At 35.7% G+C, this 15,729-nt stretch overlaps 2 protein-coding genes across 4 annotated transcripts; both read left to right on the forward strand.

The window, feature by feature from the left end:
* The first annotated feature begins 4,783 nt into the window (after positions 1–4,783).
* Positions 4,784–7,245, forward strand: LOC111018996 (RING/U-box superfamily protein). Of its 3 annotated transcripts, XM_022295283.2 has the most exons (6): positions 5,026–5,068; positions 5,514–5,588; positions 5,660–5,810; positions 6,063–6,129; positions 6,288–6,522; positions 6,895–7,245. In XM_022295283.2, the coding sequence occupies exons 3-6, from the start codon at positions 5,703–5,705 to the stop codon at positions 7,103–7,105; spliced, it is 621 nt and encodes a 206-aa protein (XP_022150975.1). In that variant the 5' UTR covers positions 5,026–5,068; positions 5,514–5,588; positions 5,660–5,702; the 3' UTR covers positions 7,106–7,245. The 3 variants fall into 3 exon arrangements, with proteins under 3 accessions (XP_022150973.1, XP_022150975.1, XP_087977890.1); XM_022295281.2 differs by lacking the exon at positions 5,514–5,588 and having other exon boundaries at positions 4,784–5,068; XM_088121764.1 differs by lacking the exon at positions 5,026–5,068 and having other exon boundaries at positions 5,532–5,553.
* Positions 7,246–13,726: 6,481 nt separating this feature from the next.
* LOC111018951 (uncharacterized) lies at positions 13,727–14,086 on the forward strand. Its single transcript, XM_022295222.1, has one exon. It carries the CDS (start codon positions 13,727–13,729, stop codon positions 14,084–14,086), a length of 360 nt encoding a protein of 119 aa, XP_022150914.1.
* The last annotated feature ends 1,643 nt before the right edge of the window (positions 14,087–15,729 follow it).

Consider the following 15,729-nt stretch of genomic DNA (forward strand, 5'->3'; position numbering starts at 1 on the left):
GACAACCAACTTTACGAGGAACACTACCACATTCACGATTTTCAACATTGACATGTCCTTCCACATCAGGATGTAAGGAATTATCAGCCTCAGCATTGACTCTTCTTCCACAAACATCATAAATAAGAGATACATCTTCAGTAGTATGATGAAAACAACCAAAACCATCAGACCAGTCATCACTATAATCAAAAGAAGCATTAGGACAACAATTAATGGGTTGATCAATAACTTTAATTGATAAACAATGTTCCCGATTGAGTTGTTCAGACTTGTTAATTTCTTGTACAACATCTGCTTTTGCTTTTTTAAGTTTCACTTGACAATTTTGTCTAATATGGCTTGGTTTCCCACATCGACTACATACCACCTTCACTCGACAATCACGTTTGATATGTCCTAACATTCCGCACCTAAAACATCCTTGTTTGTTGGCTTCTATCTCGGAAGAAGCTTGTTTGTTGTCACCCACCAAGGCTTCCTGATTTGATAGCAAATTTTCCAACTCAATGATAGAAGGTTAAGTTACCCGACCTTATATCGAAGAAATAAATGGCATAAACTCCTTTCGCAGTCCACGATAAGATACCAACGCAAACAAGCATCGGTAATGGGCTCCTTCTTGTCCAATTCTGAAATTTCATAACACAAACTTTTAACTTTCAGAAAATATTTTGAAATTGACAAATTACCTTGAGTTGAACCAGTAAGTTCATTCTCCAAAAACTGCAACCTCGTCATGTTCTTCCAGGTGAACAACCTTTCAAGTGTATCCCACACTTCTTTTGGAGAATCTACATCACGAACATGCTCGATATACTCCTTACCAATAGAAGTTCACAAAGCAAATAAAACTTTACCACATTTGATCTTCCTACAACGTTTGGTGCCGAGAAACACAAAGGAATTACTAATTCCTAAGGTAGATGGACATCATGGGATTTGAACCCATTCTCTCTTAATTAACCCTAGCCACTTTAGACCAATAAGCCACCCATGATGATTGAAAAGCTACCATACATAGCTTTCAGTAGATATAATTATCATCGGTAAGCTTAACATTTCTTCCACCGTTTATCTTCACCTAGTATTAAACTCAAACACCAAGCACTAGACTCAAACAACGAGCACTAAACTCAAATACAGGATAAAGAACCTGAACACTCTGATACCATGTAACGAAAAACGAAGAGAACAACATCGTAGAAGCAAGAGAAAAATTGTTCGAAGGAAGAACTTTTATTCATTGAATTGAGAATTGTTACAAGAATTTATAGGGAAATAAGAAAACAGACTAACCCACTACTTAGGCTACTACCCTTCAAAATCTCTCTAACCCTATTGATTTTTTGGCGCTTAATCTCAAATTAATTAATTAATTAATGTTTTGACGATAACAAACCTAATTTTGTTTATTGAAAATTTTAGTGTTTTGAAGTGTCCACAGCATAAAGCTCGAAATAACGATTCCAACGTCTTTTGAATTACACAAATCAGAGCTCATGAACTAGATAGAGGGAAAGGCGCTCCATGAGATTTACCATGCTTGCATGCTTCACAAAAGTTGACATTATCATGAACTGTTACGGGCAGATTGCAACGTTTAATTAAACTTCTAAAAACTTGAGAAGACGGATGTCCAAGTCAACGATGTCAAACGTCCTTGGATACCATAACATTTATACTACTAAATGATTTGGGAAGAGACACAGAACAAATAGTTTTATTAGTAGTCAACTCCAAGCCAGGGTCAACTAGACTCGAAGTACTCCCAATAACTACTCCAACTGTATTGAGGCGGTAAAGTCCATCTCTAAGAGCCCCTTTCAGCACCACCTTGCCCGAATGTATATCCTTTACATGACAAGAATCAGTATGAAATTCAAGGTATACATTATTGTCTTTATCGAGTTTGGACATGCTAACTAGATTTTTAGCTATGTTAGGTGCGCACAGCACATTTTCAAGTATGATCAACCTACTGTCATAAACTAAACAGGATTTACTAACATGGGATATTTTTAATTTATCGCAATTACCTACTGTAACTCTTTCTATACCTCCATATTCAGTAGGTTGAAGCATACTATTGTAGTTCGTGGTGACGTGATTTGAAGCACCACTATCCACATACCAATTCGGGTTTACCACTGTTTCTGGATTGGCCAAAAAAGGATTGTTATTTTGGGTTATTGTGAAGGCATAAGATGTACCTTGTCTAGGGTTGCTGTTAACTCCCTGATTAGAGTCGTTGTTGAAGTTTTTACTCTGACTTTTTGTATTGTTCCTTTACCCCTTATCAAATCGATGGTAGCATGCTAGTGTTGAATGTCCAGGTTTACCACACACCTGGCAAATTTGTTGACTATTGTTGTTGTTCCACCGTCCTCTACCTCGATTTCGACCTCCCTTCCCCCTGATTGTTGTTGAATGGTGGCCAAGAGTTTTGATTTGGATGTTGGTTTCCACCACTTATATTTCTGCTACTGGTAGCCATATTCACAGAAACAAAGTTGCTAAATGATACTGTATTTTATGAGAATTCTAAAGTTCTAACCTCTTTTCAAATACCAACAATTTGACTTGCATTTCAGGCCACTTAATGTCTCTTTTTCCTTGGATCGTTGCTACCACAAGATTATACTCTTCATCTAATCCCTACAGAACTTGAGAAATCAAAGATCAAGTGGGTACGGGACTTCCAGCTTGACCCAAATTGTCTGCATGAGACTTCATAACACGCAAAAAATTTAGTCATTTTAAGAGAACCTTTTCAAGTCTGTTGAAATACCTGACAGAGATAATCTTCTTCAGCCTAAGACTGTACTCCAAATAGGTCTTATATGACAGCCCATAAATTATGAGCATTTTCATACCCCATCACTTGTGTTGCAACTTCTAGAGTCATAGAGTTGTACAACCAGCCAAGAAGTAACTGGTCAGTAGTTACCCATGACTCACATAGTGGATCGACACCTGTTTCCATTGCTATAGACGAACTCAACGATGCGATGTGTTCGTTTGGCTTGTTTCCATATTACCAATCGACTGTTGCACAAAAATGGGCGAGCATGAGTGCTCGCCGGAGAGATGCCTCTCTAGTTTGTAACTTCGTAATATGGGTAAAGCTAGTTTTTTTCCAAACAAGTAATTGCTTCTATATAGCTTTATTGTGGTGATTTGGTTAAGCAATTGATTGAGTGGGTTGCTAAAGGTGAGGTGGGTAGAGGTGTTGGAGGAGGCGTTGACCATTACAGCTCTAATACAAAGTAAGAATTTCACAAGAGAAAGTTTCAGACGGATGGTAAGATGTTTGTATTTGTTTTCACTCTATTATATGACACTTGAAGGCCATATTTATACAAAAATGTATCCTAATTTTAAAAGAAAAAGAATATAAAATTAACAAAATATTGTAACAAAAAATCCACAACAACTTTTAAGGATAGATCTTTTTGTTTTGACTATGACTTGGTGTGTGACTTCAACTTCCTTGTTAAAGTATAAATCATTACTTTTGAAAGTTTAGAAACTGAATCGTTATTTTAGTGAAAGTTTAGAGAATAAATGTATTTTTTGACCAAATTTTTAAAATAAAGACACGCAATAAATACACTCGTACAAATTTAGGGCAATATAACGTATAGTTGTAAAGAAAAAAATCGTTATACCATATTCTGCAAAATATTGACCAATGAGAAGAAAAAAAAGTGGGCAATTATTGTTTAATTCAATGAGTGGTTAATTATTATGAGCCTTAAAGATAAATAATATAATATTATTCAAAAGGGATGAAAAAAAAAGTTAATAAGTACAAGCTAGATGGGATATACTATACATTCTCCCAGTGGCAATACTTTAATATTTGAAGATGAGGAAAGTGACAAATATGTCAACTAATCCAACCTTATCCACACTTTAATTTAACAAATAATAATTATTAATACTTTAATTTATAAAAATTCCATTTACTCTTGACCAAAAAAAAAAATACAATCAATATGTCGTTAACACTCGCCACAGAAGCGACCTGGATCAGGATGCTATAATTGAACCACCTTACCTAATTGAACCAATATATGATCATCAGATTAAATATAGTCGAACCACTTAGACTGTACTGATCGAACTCGATTGAGTCAGTCCGCTCGAACCAACCCAAGGATACTTTCTATCAGAAAGATTTGGAGCACGAAGTGCATTTTATCACTCAACTTCTACCTTCAACTAAATTTTTTAGAAACATTAAAATGTGTGAAGCTGCCGAGGTGCTCACAAGTGAACCTGCACATGGAACGAACACTCTGACGCTCAAGTTAGTTGCGAGCTCGTCTTTGTTAGCTCGTGACCAATCGGTGAGCTCGACGAAAAACAACATCAACGTTTAGAACTACAATTACATATAAATGTACGCAGATTTTTTATGAGTATGAGTATTTGTCGAAATTTTTATCATCAAACATGAACCCAAATCCTAAAACTGGTACAAGAAATTTAACCCTAGCCGCCATAACTCAAAACATTGGGCGTCGCCGGCTGTTTCTGGGCATTACTATTAGCCAATAAGAATTCACCACCTCCATTTCTCTTTATACTTGTGGGGCCCACAACTTATTGCTGACGACACGTCATTGGCTAGGATGAAAAACGGTGGGGTCTACTCGACCGTACACGATCGCAGCCGGATGAAGACATAAAACTTTTTCTAAAGGACTGAAACGTAATTTTATTTCTGGAAGGAGGGTAAAATGGTAAATTCCGTTGGTCTATAAGAAGGAGCAGCGAAGTTGAGAGACTACGGAGCTGTGAGAGGAAGCGCAGAAGAATTTCTACTTATCATTTCGTCTCTAATTTCGATTACGAGAATTTTCTGTTTGATTATGGGGATAATCTGTAGGGTTTCGCCTCGGGATTTTGATTCTCCTTGACTGATCGCTCGTTTGTTCTTTCGTTCGATTGGAAACTGTTTTTTTTTCCCTTATCCGGGAAATTTCGAGGCCATGGGAAAGATTTCGTTCAAGGATTCGCTTAAAGCCCTTGAAGCCGATGTTCAGCATGCCAATACTCTGTAACTATCTTCCATCTCTCTCTTGTAATCGAAATTTTCTGTTTACATGGAAAATTTTCGTTTCTTTCTGCAACAAAATGATTTTTTCTTGATTTTCCTTGTTAACTCTGTCTCTCTCTGTGGATTTCTCTAGAAGATACATATTCTACTGTCGACAATTCAAGGGACTGTTTACTTTTTGAAACGGTCCACATTGTTGAATGTTGGGCAAGCGAACTAAAAATCTTTCAGTAAATTGTTGAGTCAAATTTAGAATACTAATAATCGGGGATAGTTATTATCATCTGCATTTAATTGACAGTAATTACTGCCCTATTGTTTGATTTCAATTATTAAGTCTGGTTTTGATCAGTGTTTCATCTGATTAGAAGCTGGACATAATTCAGGATGTTTACAAAAGAGTAAATGGAATGATGTGTAATTGTTGATTACTCTTTATGAGCAGTGGGAAGCAAAAGAAATGCTTTGGATGAGAAGGGGGAAATGTCAGATTGATTGCAACTTCATTAAAAAGAAATCGGTGCTAGTTTTAATTGGTAAAATTTTTCATTAACCCTGTTTTTTGTTTAACCTTAACCCTTTTGTTTGCAGTGCTTTAGACTGTCCGAGAGAGAATGATGGAGGTTGTGTTCAAATGAGATTATCTTACAGTCCAGCAGCTCCATTTTTCCTTTTTCTTGTTCAATGGACTGACTGTTCCCTTGCTGGTGCCTTGGGACTGCTTAGAATCCTTATCTATGTGGTATATGCCCTTTTCATTTTGGTACTACTATTTGGCAATATTCATCAGTTGGTAATTGTTCTTGGTTTTGTTTGTTTATGTTGTCTTGATATTTTTTCCATTGGAGGCCCTTAACTGTAATAATCAAGTTATATTCTGATTGATAAACAAAGAAATTTTTTTCTTAAAAGAAGTCTGATGTTCTATCTCCTGACAATGAAGGTAATTATTGTTTAATTACTTCTTGTCGTTTGCAACTATGTTTTGATGCAGACTTATCCAGATGGAAAGACCACCATGTCCATATACGAGCGAAAAGCTAGCATTAGAGAATTTTATGGTGAGTGAGATTTTCAGAATGCGGCCATAATGAATATTTACTTTACATGACATCTAAACTCTGGTGCAATGAATCTCTTTTGGAACTTGGCTTTCTGAACTTCTTCTTCTTGTTCTTTTTTGGTGGGGTGGCTTCTGGACACGCCTTCTTGTCGACAGTGGTAATCTTCCCTTCTCTTCTGCAACTTCAAAGAGGCATCACAGAATTGGAAGATAGAAAACAGAGAGAGGTCTGCAATGCCAGGTACAAAAAAAGGGATGAACTTGGAAGGGGAAAACTCTCAGAAATCGACATTGAAAGAGAAAAGGAGTGTGGAATTTGTATGGAAGTTAACGGCATGGTTGTTCTGCCCAACTGCAACCATTCTTTGTGCTTGAAGTGTTATCGAGATTGGTAAGCTTTTGTGATTTTACTTTTTTGATTGATTACAACCTATTCCCTTCTCCACCCCCCTCCAGAAAGTAGATTAATAATTCAATACTAAATGAAATAAAGAATTATATTGTTCAAACGCGCCCAAAGTTATCCACTTCTAGGAGTAGGACCAGCATTATCTTATAAAGTACTATGAAAAAATTATGAAATTAGCATTTCTGTCGGCAAGTCTATAGACAAAATGCATTCTCTCTCACGGGGTAAGATTAAATTCTGTGTTGGATCTGAAAATCTTGTCAGCCATCCATATGTGCATTTACTGCTAGCATTCTCAGACTCATATTCAACATCATAACTAGAACTACCTTGTCTGTCTATTCCACCCTGCAGGCGCGGTCGTTCTCAGTCGTGTCCCTTCTGTCGGGATAGCCTGAGGAGAGTCAACTCGGGCGATCTCTGGATCTACACAGACAAGGCTGAGATGGTGGATCTAACTTTAATTTTTCAAGAGAATCGCAAGAGACTGTTCATTTACATTGATAAGTTGCCATTGGTTGTTCCAGATTCAGTGTTCCTTCCTCTTGATTCTCATATCAGGTGAGAATGTGGGACACATTTCTCAATCTGTGAGTAGCACTTGAACTTTCTGTGTATATATATAATTATAGGATGATATTTGATAATGATAGCTTAGGAATTGTAAAGGTTTCTCTGGCCAATGCTAGTTTGATTGCACTTCCATTTCCCTAGCTTATCAACACTTTCGGTACACCCAATAGTCTAATTTCACCCACCCATCAATCAATGCAAATATATCTTTTTGATTGAAATATCAGCCAACAAAATAGTTGATATATATATATATTGTGGATAAGGACAGGCGGCTGTTTTGTAAACTTATGCTTAGGTGGAGGGTGGGATATTTTAGGCTTTGTATAGATATTTTGGATGGCTCAATGGCGTGGATGAGCAGCCAGGTCAAGGGATAAGACAAGACAAAATACAAAAACACACAGTTTGACTATAGTTTTGCATCCCATATCTTTTTTTTTTTTTTTAGAACTTTATTTTGTTCCTGAAATTTTAGTTCATTTTCATTTTGGGTCTTCTAATTCATGGAATTTCAAGTTTTATTTTTTTCACTTTTGAGTCAAATTATAAGTTTGATCTCTAATCTTTAAATTTATGTTTATAGGTTGCTTTAATTTTCAATGTTGGGTGTGACAGATCCTAGGTCTTTGGATTTAAAATAATATTTATCTCAAAAAAAAAATTATAGGAACATGTTCATCACAATATTAAAGATTTAAGGGTGTATTAGACATCTTTTAATGTTGAGATACCCATTAAACACAACCTCAAAAGAAGAAACTTTATAATTTAACCTAAATTTTATTCATTTATTTGTTCAATCTCAGTTGTAATTATTTTTTACAAAAGTAAAAAAAAAAAATCGTATTTATGCTAATTGATATCATTGTCTTCGTATATGTCAAATATTTGGATTAAATGTTAGGCTAATGAAAGGTAGATGCTAAATTAAAATTCAACTAAAAAATGCTAAATTAAAATTTTAAGTTAAAATGATTAAAATAAAGTTGATAAATAAAAAAGGTTCATGGATAAAAAAGTTAAAATAATATTTTGCTGCATTTTCAGCTTTAATTCATTTTAGTCCATGAATTCTCAAATTGTTTATTTTGATTTTTGTAATTTCAACTTTGATTCTTTAATTCTCCTACTTTCAAAATGTTTGATATAGTCTCTGTATTTTTAAAAAGGGACTATTTTGGTCTTTATTTGTAAGATTTTTAACACAATTTCTGCATATAACAAAAATTCATTAAAATTAATGATTTACGTTTCAAAAAATATATTGAGTGTAGTGTTGTGTTTAAATTGTGATAGAAAAAATGAGATTAAAAATAGAAGTGATCAAAGTGATCATTTTTAAAAGTATAAGAATCAAAATAAACATTTTGGAAGTAGATGGATTACAAGGAACTATAAAGATCGAAAGTATCAAAATTATAAGTTTGCGGAGGATAGAAATAAAATTAAGTTTAAGTACAAATTTAGGGGTCGAAATTATATTTAATTTTCAATGAAAGGAAACAAGCAAACTTGTCCTCTTCCTCTCCATAAAGTTGAAGGTCAAAAAGCTTGCGTGGATCACGCTGTTCATAAATAGTGGCGATTACATTAATCTTGTTCTTGTCTTTATCAAAAAAAAAAAAAAAAAAAACCTTTTTCTAAGGTACAAAAATTATTATAACCCCGCAATGGAAAATATCCTACATATTAGATTTTTCTAAGAAATAGTTTCTTATTTAGTCAACGATACAAGTTCATATTTAGTCAAAGATTTTTCCTTTTTTATTTTATTTTAAGTGTGTTTACTTTTTAGTAAATGGGCTAAGAAATATATATTCGACTCAAAAAGTCATATCTACATGTTATTAATAGAGACGTTTTTTCTCACGGAACCAACTTATTTTAAACTAGGCAAGAAATCTCCATTTAGGCGTCCTGCAAAGACGGAGACAAAGAATTTGTTTCCAATTTCACTCTGCTTCCAACCTCGCTTTTTTTTCTTTTAATATATATATTACACATCATAATCCTATTCCGACAAGGCTTCTTCCCTTTTCCACCCTCTCTCTTTCGAATTGTTGCGAATAATTTTAATTTTGAAATTAATATTTTAGAATTGGTTGTATAATAATTTTTTTTAATTATGAATTATGACTTATGAGACATTTTTTTAGAAATTTAACAATTTTTGTTTTCAAAGGGAGATTTCTCATGAGAATTTGACCATTCAAATGTAAATTTACCGTAGAATATTCGTTTTTAATTTAGAATTTTTATTTAAAAAAATTATAGACGAGAAACCCGATCTCCTAGGAAAATCCCTATTATAAAGATTCCCACAAAATCTCGTTGAGAGGGATGAGGAATTAAATAGCACCCCATCCTCACTAAAAAAATAATAATAAATAAATAAATTAGTGAGTTTATTAAATTAATCTCCTTTTCTTTTTGATAAATCATTAACATAAATGAGAGTAAAATGATTTAATGGACTAAATTTTTTTTTTCTTTGGAGAACATTAGGTTAGATATTGTTTTGGTACTATATTTTTAGTTTTTGTTATCTGTTTTATTTCTGTATTTTCAAAACAATTGTGATAGTTCATGTAGTTTTAAAAAGTCATTTTTTTGTCCATTCATTTCAGCACAATATTATACTCAATAAATTTTTTAAAATATAGTCCTAATTTATATTAAAGGGTTTCCACTGTCTATAGAAATTTGTGTTAAGATTTTATAAAATTAACTAAAACGGTTCCTTCTTAAAATTAAGAAGCCAAAAACTAATGTTTTAAACAAAAAATATATTTAAACTAAAATAAACAAAAATTAAAAGTTTCGAGGATGAACAAAACTCAAAATATAGGGCAAAATAGTAGTTAACATATAATATTACATTACATTTGAAAGTAAAATTTCAAATTTATAACTTTTTTTAGTCCAACGTCAAATTTATAACTTTTTTTAGTCCAACGAATGTGGAGATGGAGAATTGAACCTCGATCTCGAAAATAAAAAAAAAAAACAAGATGCTTTAGTCAATAAGTTAGGCTTGAATGAGAGAATGACTTTTTAACTTTCATTTGGTAAGGGAGAACAAGAGAATATGATAAAAGTTTTTTATTCTTTTTATTTTTAGTACTGAGTTAAGTTCATGTTGGTCGGAGAGAGAGTTCTAATCAAACGAGGGGAAATTTTTTAAATAAAAAAGTTTCCAAATTTGTGATATAATATATCTAAAAAAGAATTGTAATTTTAGTGTTACTAGAATTCATCGAGGGAAAATTCATAAAACAACCTAAAACTCCAGGGTCTAATCAATCATTCGAGGTTGAGCTTACATCTTGATTTTAATTTCTTTTTTATTGTAACAAAAATCCTTTAACTTGAGAGTTTGATGGTAACAATACTTATGGTTTAATGGTGGCTTGCCCAGTTTGTAATATTTAAAGGTTTAATTGTAATAATTTCATAATTTTAAGAGGGTGATTTTTGTATTATTTAAAGGTTTAATTGTAATAATTTCATAATTTAAGAGGGTGATTGATAAGTTAAAAGTTCTAAGGTATGATTCTAATAATTTATAGCTGATCTTTTAAAATTTTCCATTAATCAGATAATTTTGTTTTCCTACTTTTGTAGTTAAAATGACTACACATTAACTTAAAAGGGTAATTTGAATTTGTGACCCCTCCAATAACTGAAACTGGATAAATGACCCCATTTTAAAAAAATCTAATTTGTGACCCTATCAGGATCCCTTAAATATTTTATTCATGGGAAAAGACGAATTTACTACCATTGTTAATAAATGTGCATTTATGATTTTCACCTAACCACTTCATCAAACTCTAAACCCATATTTTACCTATGTTTGAACTTAAAACACATTATCCAAAACTCACAGATCACATTTTCAAAATCCGCTCTAAGCATCAACGTGTTTGATCTTTGTCTCCACACTATCCAAAATCATTGTCCCCACATTTTTACTTTTGAAAAGTTAGGTATGTTACCTTTACACAACCTTTTGTACTCTAAAATTGTTGAAATTATTTGAAATATGTTCACATGAATGGGTTCTACTAGTAGATTGGGTTGTTGACAAAAAAAAAAAGTTAGATTGTTGTAATTACTTCAATCCTGGATCTATACCTGGTCTGGGATTGAATGTAAACAATCCCGGTGCATCACGTTTCGGGACTATCTCGGATAAATCTCGGACCAGTCTTGGTTCGAGACATGTCCTGGACTAATCTAGAAGCATATTTAGTCTGGGACATGTCTTGTACCAGTCTTGCTCCGAGATTTGTTCAGGACAAGTCTCGGACCAAGACTGATCCAAGATTCATCCGAGATATGTATTTTTTTTAATTTTTAATATTTTATTTCTTAATGATCGATTTTCCTATCTCATTTAGTTTTATCTATTTGCAGGATGCCTCGTGTTTTCATAATATTCGATGGAGAATGGAATGATAGCGAAAAATATTATGTCGGCGGTCATACGAGAGGATTGATAGTGAATAGTACAATCACGTACGGAGAATTTCTAGGTCACGTGTATAGATTGAGTAACATTAACCCCCTACAGTTTGATATTATAATTAGACGCGTGTATCATTTTGAAACCAAAGTTTGTGTGATGGAGATAACTGATGACAATGACTTGCGTTTTTTTTTACTGTTGAGGATGTATCTAAATTGCCTATATATATATATATATATATATATACTGTGCCAAAACATGTACATGGGAATGAAACGTACATGCTTTTTTTCCCATATTATGTAGGCTAAAATGTATCATTGATTCCTATGTCCACAGCTTGTATTCCCTCATTCCAAAGACCCACATATCCTATACCCTCATTTCATTCTTCATCATCGAACCCCTCTTCTTCCCGACAGCCACACCCCTCCTACGGGCATATAGGTCATGATGTAGAGGGTTTAACACCATTGGGATCAGATGTTGTTCCATGTAATCTGGGAGATGACAGGGTGTGTGATTGGGATGTGTCGGGAGTGTGGAATGATAACGAAGATGAAAGTAATGAATCATATGACCCGTTGGCAGAGTTTGAAGGACACTCTGAAGCAGAATGTGGGAACGAAGAGCATGATGATGCGCTTGATGAAGAGCTTGAGCCTGATGTGGAACAGGTGCACACTGAGATTCGCAGGGATGAAGAAGCGGTCCGGCCACCGGGATGTAATGGTCTCATCGGACACCCTAATGATGAGAAATTGCAACTCATAGTACAGTCTTCTGGGACAAATGATGTTAATGAGGGCGATGTCTTTGATACTAAGAAGGAGTTGAGTTTGAAAATGCATTTAGTTGCAATGCGGATGAATTTCAGTTTAAAGTAAAAAAGTCGACGCCGGAGCTATATATACTGCAGTGCGTTCATACTGATTGCACATGGAGACTTCGAGCTACCAAGCTAAAGGAATGCACTTTGTTCAAGATAAAAAAATATTGTGATGCACATACGTGCTATGGTGGGGCTTTAAAACAGGATCATAGGCAAGCCAAAAGTTGGGTGGTCGGACATCTTGTGCAGGAGAAGTTCACAGACGTCTCCCGCATGTATAGACCAAAGGACATTATATAAGACATAAGGAAGAAGTATGATGTCATTTTAAGTTATGATAGAGCATGGCGTTCTAATGAAGAAGCACTCCGGCTTATTAGAGGGGATCCATCATCGTCATACGGTATACTTCCAGCTTATGGTGAAGCTTTGAAAATCATGAACCCAGGTACTGTTTTCGAATTAGAACTAGAAGGTGGCAAATATTTCAAATATGTCTTTATGACATTGGGTCAATCGATTCGAGGTTTTCTGGGTTGCATTAGACCATTGTTGGTTATTGACGGGGCCCACCTAAAGGGGAAGTTCAGAGGCGTATTGTTATCGTTTCTGGTGTGGATGCGAATAACCAGATTTACCCGATAGCATTCGTGATTGTCGACGATGAGACGGTAGCATCATGGGTGTGGTTTATGACTCAAATAAAACGTGCGCTTGTCGGAGTGGATAATTTGGTTTTAGTTTCTGATAGACATCAAACCATTTGCAAGACAATTGACAACGTATTTCCTGCTGCATTTCATTGCTTTTGTATACAGCATATCAAGGTTAACTTGGTAGCAAAATTTAAAGACGATGCGAAGGCAGTCGAGGAACTATTTTTAAAGGCTGCAAAGGTGTATCGCGAGTCATATTTCAACTCGATCTTGGCCCAACTTCGTGCATACCTCGGTGTACGGGAATATCTAGACGATATTGGGAAGGAGCGTTGGGCTCGTTGTTTCCAAACTCAATTGAGGTATATACAGATGACTACAAATATCGCGGAGTCCGTAAATTCCCTCTTCAGGCACGCCCCTAAGTTGTCGGTTACCGCCTTACTTGACCACATTAGAGGTAAATTACAGACTTGGTTCTACGATCGACGGACGATTGTAGCTTCCCGATCAACCACATTGTTCGACTACGCAAAAAATATGTATGCCGAATATTCAGACAGTGCACGGAGACATGTTGTAGACAACATTGACTAGTTCCATTTCCAGGTACGGGATAGCAACCTTGACGGGATTGTTGATTTGAACGCTATGACGTGTAGTAGTCGAGAGTTTGATTACTTTAAGATTCCATGCTCTCATGCTATTGTAGGGGCGATAATGCGAAATATAAATCCATACAGTCCGTGTGACGAGGCATATACGATGAACTCCTGGATATTGGCTTATGCAGAACCTATATTTCCAGTCGGACACGTCTCAACATGGAACAGTTCGCCAGAGTTTGTCAACATATCGGTGGAACCACCGAAGACTGTTCCAAGAGTTAGGAGGCAGAAGACGGCTAGGATTCCTTCCACGGGCGAGGTACGTCAAACACGTAAGTGCGATCGCTATGGTGCATGGGGGCATAATCGCAAAACATGTAGTGAACCCCTTACCACATTGTGAATGTATGCTTCTGTTGTTCATTTACATTTAAACATGTATGAAGTGGATTTTAAAGAAATTTGTAATGTAACTTGTATCTCAAGAAACCAACCACGCATGCATGCATTTGCAACCCTATGTGTTCTACTACTATTATTATTATTGTGGAGATTGGATTCTATTATTATTGTGTGTTTCATGTATCATGCTTCGAGAATGAAGTACGAAATAGAAAAGATAATACCGGAATTCTATAAATATTCAAAAAATGGGACGGCGCGCCCACATCTGTACAACGTACTGGTGCCTAAAAAATACAATATTATCTTGGGTCAAAGTGGAGTTTTGACCCGATAACATCGTACTCGAAAAAGCGTATACAAAAATCCTACAATCAGTCGCGCTACCTTGTTGAGGTGTACGAACCCGATGCACCCTCCATGGTACCACTGGCAGGTCCAGTCGTACTACAAATATCCCGCCATGATGCAGCACTGCAGGTAGGATCGTACAAATGAGCTTCAGCTCCTTCTCGAGTGAATCCAGTGGAGTGGCCGATTCGAGTGAATCACATACGGTTAAGTCGCCTTCCACAAGATCAATTCCGAGCATCACCCAGTGGTTCCCACCTAAGTTGATCGGGGTGTACACAATGTCTGCATCACTCCAAGGCACGTTCTGGTTCGACTGCTTACCGAAGACACATCAGAATATGGTATTCTCCTGGCTTCAGGGGTATTCGATTCTCGTGGACAGGACACCTAGTTTCATGGCCGCATACGGACCGTCTGTTCGGTTCAGCAGAGTCTGTACAAGAAGTGAAAAGTGATATTAGTTACACAGATAATTAAAATAGTATTTTTTAGTTCGAACGAAGAGCAGGAAAAAGTATGTACCGAAAGCAGCACGTCGCCTATCGCAAACTTTTTGCGACACAGATGGAGACACTTCTCCAACTTTTTTGCCGTAAACAGGACGAGAGCATCAACTACCTATTACATTTAAGAAATGCAAGTTGATATAATCATATTATTGACAAATGCAGTACTAGTTACTGGAATAAGATGTACTTACTTCGTCCTTCAATTGGACAGTAGGGTTCAGTGGATCGGGATACCATTCCTTCCCTTGTAAGCCAGCTACAGTAAACCGAGTTCGCCCATCGATGTTCGGGTCATCCATCCATGTCTGGAACTGACCATCTAGCTGTGGAGGAATGAGACATGCTGGATCGTATGCATCCACGGTGATCCTACGTTGGCCGGTTGGTGTGTATATATCCTTCAGTTTCCACGAATAATGGCGCTTGCGTAGCCCCCTACCAGTTGGGGCATGCTGAAGGTCAGATTGGCCCTGGTCAAGGTAAGGTTCAACCTAAACCACAATAAACACGTATGGTCGAGTAATGACAATTGACAAAATGTATGACATTAAGTTTACCTTAACGATAGCGTCTGGTGCCCAGTCCTTATAGGGACACCTAACTCGTCTCCTCGTGGGTTGCGTATCTGGTTGAACATCCGGCTCTTGTCTGCCAACGATGAGATCTTAATACACAAAAAATATTAATCACATTACAATATGGTAGCAGGAATGATACTAGTGTTAGAGAAGGTGGTTACTTGAAGTACACCCACCTGAGGTCCATGGTCATCTACATGATC

Source organism: Momordica charantia, assembly GCF_013281855.1.
Source record: "Momordica charantia cultivar OHB3-1 chromosome 3 unlocalized genomic scaffold, Mcharantia_2.0 BLBB01000003.1, whole genome shotgun sequence".
Taxonomy (NCBI): domain Eukaryota; kingdom Viridiplantae; phylum Streptophyta; class Magnoliopsida; order Cucurbitales; family Cucurbitaceae; genus Momordica; species Momordica charantia.

Excerpts from the sequence above, each read along its gene's own strand:
- LOC111018996 (XM_022295281.2), top strand. The coding sequence starts at position 5,001 with ATGGGAAAGATTTCGTTCAAGGATTCGCTTAAAGCCCTTGAAGCCGAT. Across the intron at positions 5,069-5,659 it reads GTTCAGCATGCCAATACTCT|TGCTTTAGACTGTCCGAGAG; the intron begins GTAACTATCTTC and ends TTTTGTTTGCAG. Across the intron at positions 6,130-6,287 it reads TAGCATTAGAGAATTTTATG|TGGTAATCTTCCCTTCTCTT; the intron begins GTGAGTGAGATT and ends TCTTGTCGACAG.
- LOC111018951 (XM_022295222.1), top strand. The coding sequence starts at position 13,727 with ATGACGTGTAGTAGTCGAGAGTTTGATTACTTTAAGATTCCATGCTCT.